The following is a 2,976-nucleotide window of genomic DNA, read 5'->3' as shown; positions in this document are numbered from 1 at the left end:
TCATACTTTTTAAACTACATGAACAGCTGAGTCTTTTATCTCACGTAACTTGTTCATAAATAAGAAACATCTTAATCCGAAAGAGTTCACAGGGATATCTATAGAAGATCATATATGGCTGCAGATCATATTCTTGATCTTTAACCAGTTGTTTTAGTGTACGAACGTAAAATTGAAGTTAAATTGCCTGGTAATTCGTTGACAGCATTGTTTGCTCTCGTATCAAGATGTTTGCATGTGACAGAAAGCCAATTTAACTGCACACTGTGGCTGAATTCGTGTTTGTTTCTCTTTTTTCAAGGCAACGGAAGCCATGGATGGAGTCCGAGCCACAGTCCTGGATGCTGCGACTACACCACCAACACTGACGAGCCTCTCGCGCGACGACCCTCCCTCGACACCCCGCCCCGCATCACCGTGTAATCACTACTACTTTTAACCAGGCAAAGCACCTCTTCTTCTGCTGGCAAATCCCCGTGCTGTAGAATGCACTTTCCCGACTGCGTCTCGACCGGTAGCATAGGTTCTGGCCAAGAGGAACGCAGAGCAGGTGAGGAAGAGGTGAGGCCTCCTGGGAACACAGCTTAAAGTCACAGGAGGAAAGAGGAAGTGAGGAAATGACCGATGCGGCGGACGGCGACAGTGGCGAAGAGGAATTCTTAGACTGCAGTGGAGTATCTCCGGCATGCCTCTTCCACAGACAGGAGTGCAGTCTTTTTGCAGTCACCGGAGGGAACGTGGTCATAGAAGATTTAGAAAAATTAGATATAAATTCAGAACCAAAGGCCAGAGATGAAATTCTATCAAGTGCCTTAGCAGAAGATGACACAGCCACACCAGGAAGCTTAAGTCACAGCCATTCTCCCCAACAGATAGATACAACAAGTACCGCATGTGATTCTGTAGTGACTGATCCTTTTTCATCTTCTTCCTCTTCCCCTTTGTCACCGAAAGGATGTCACATAGATCATCTACCGAATGAGATACTATTAGAGATATTTTCTTACTTTACCGTGTTCGAGCTGTTTGTCATTATTACTCCAGTTTGTACAAGATGGAGGAGATTAGGTCAAGATCCAACACTCAGGAAGAAACTGGTTTTCTCCTTCGAACGACCAGTTGCAGGCGACAGGATCTGTGAGCTGCTAGCTGGGTCTCCGCACCTGCTTTCCCTGGAGCTGCAGAGCCGTGAAGATGGCGGAGACCTGCTTCGTCAGGCAGCTACTTCTTGTAAAAAGCTCCGGGAAATCACGACAAAATTTTGTGATGGGCTGAGTGAGGATGTGCTTAGGGCTTTGGTGGAGAACTGTCCGGATGTCAGGCATTTTAATGCAGAAGGCTCTCGAATCAGTTGCAGCGAATGCTATTTTGCAATTGCAGAGTTTCATAACCTGAGGCACTTGAATTTGTCACACTGTCAGTTCTTGGATAACTTAGGCCTTGTTGCAATAGCTAAACAGTGTCGCCAGTTAGAGTACTTAAACATAGACGGCATTACCAAAATTTATGACTATTCCGTAGTATGCCTAACACAGGAAGTTGGTCCCTCTCTAAAGTTTTTGTTCTTGGACGGAGAAAATCTGACCGATGCTTCATACACTTCCCTGGCAGCTTGTAAACATCTCAAAATGCTCGGAGTTTCATTTTGCGAGCAAATGACAGATGTTGGGCTCTCTGGTATTACTGGACTGTGTGAATTGACGTGGATGAAACTTCGCAAGGGCGTCCACCTGACTTCAAAAGGCTTGCAAAGTTTCTTTAGTAATGGCCACCTGTCAAACTTGACTCACTTGAACTTAGGAGAATGCAGCTCAATGAATGATGATGTCTTATTTGCAGTAGCGGAGAAGTGCCCACGTCTTACGAATGTTGTCCTGCATTGGTGTTGGGATATAACTGATGTGGGCATGACTGCCTTAGTATCCAACTGCTCACGGCTGCGAGTGCTAGATTTAGTGGGCCTGGTTCAACTCACTGGTACTTCCTTCATTAACGTTCAAACTGCACTGCCAGATCTGCTCATCCTGGACTTGGAACAGTGCAATACTATCAATGACACTATCCTACAGCGTATCGTAGAAGAACAGCCTTCACTAACAGTTTTTGATTACTGGGGTGATCCAGTAATGCCTCCAAACCCAAAAGACTCGGAAAGCTCAGAAAATGTGGATTGACTACCTTGGCTTTCATCATGTTTTTGATGGATTTCAATTAACAATAATTACCAGTGCAGTCTTTTCTTTCCCAGACTGGGAAATCTGAACATATCTTGGAGTAATCTTGGAAAATTGGGGATAATTTGGGGATTTCTAATAATCGTAATAATATGCTTAATTATTTTGTAAGTATTTCATTAGTATTAAAATATTCATATATAGTGTCAGAGAAATGTAAATAATGAATTGGATGTAATATTTTAATTTCATGGCATATTAATGCTTATTTTTGCTGAAAACCCAGTGTCAAAAGACATGCAATATAAACAAAATCTTACAACCAGGAATACTGTTTTTATTGTATGACATTGCAGTTTCTTTTTTGTTGGGAAACACTTTTCATTAGACATACCATAAGTATACATAAATATTATTTTGATTATGTATTTTCAAGGATCAAACTATGAGCAAATACAGTATCATCAGCTATGACGCAGAGAAGTTTCACATGATACATGAACGAGAAATCAAGCTTAAACTGAAGATGATTAGAATAAATTGCTTCTTAGCGAAATTGGTGCATAGAAGAAAGATAATGAGAAAAATATCTTCACAGTTAGGACTACATTAATAAGAAGTAAGTATGGATGGAGGATCTGCAAAATATTACATTGTTTCAGATATGTCTTTAAGTCTAATTGTGCTGCAAAGGCTTTGTTGATGAAGGGTTCACTCTAGTCAAGACTGGGGAAGCAGTATTTTTTTATTATGCAGTGAGGGAAAAAGAAAACGGAACTTTATCATGTCATTCCACAAAAGT

General features: G+C 41.5%; 2 protein-coding genes across 3 annotated transcripts in view; both read left to right on the top strand.

Moving 5' to 3' along the window:
- LOC119581957 (F-box/LRR-repeat protein 20-like) overlaps positions 1 to 2,503 on the top strand; it is a 9,073-nt gene extending 6,570 nt beyond the window's left edge. For both annotated transcript variants that reach the window (XM_037930138.1, XM_037930137.1), the window contains one exon: positions 302 to 2,503. In XM_037930138.1, coding sequence (XP_037786066.1) covers positions 618 to 2,174 — 1,557 coding nt within the window. In that variant the 5' untranslated portion in view covers positions 302 to 617 and the 3' untranslated portion in view covers positions 2,175 to 2,503. The remainder of the gene's footprint in view (positions 1 to 301) is intronic.
- The window catches only part of LOC119581961 (ceramide synthase 5-like), a gene marked incomplete at its 3' end in the record, with an annotated part of 60,065 nt that overhangs the window by 33,659 nt on the left and 23,430 nt on the right, over positions 1 to 2,976 (top strand).

Source organism: Penaeus monodon, chromosome 15 (genome assembly GCF_015228065.2).
Source record: "Penaeus monodon isolate SGIC_2016 chromosome 15, NSTDA_Pmon_1, whole genome shotgun sequence".
Classification (NCBI taxonomy): domain Eukaryota; kingdom Metazoa; phylum Arthropoda; class Malacostraca; order Decapoda; family Penaeidae; genus Penaeus; species Penaeus monodon.
Note: the sequence above shows the minus strand (reverse complement) of the source record. Positions and strands in the feature narration are given on the sequence as shown.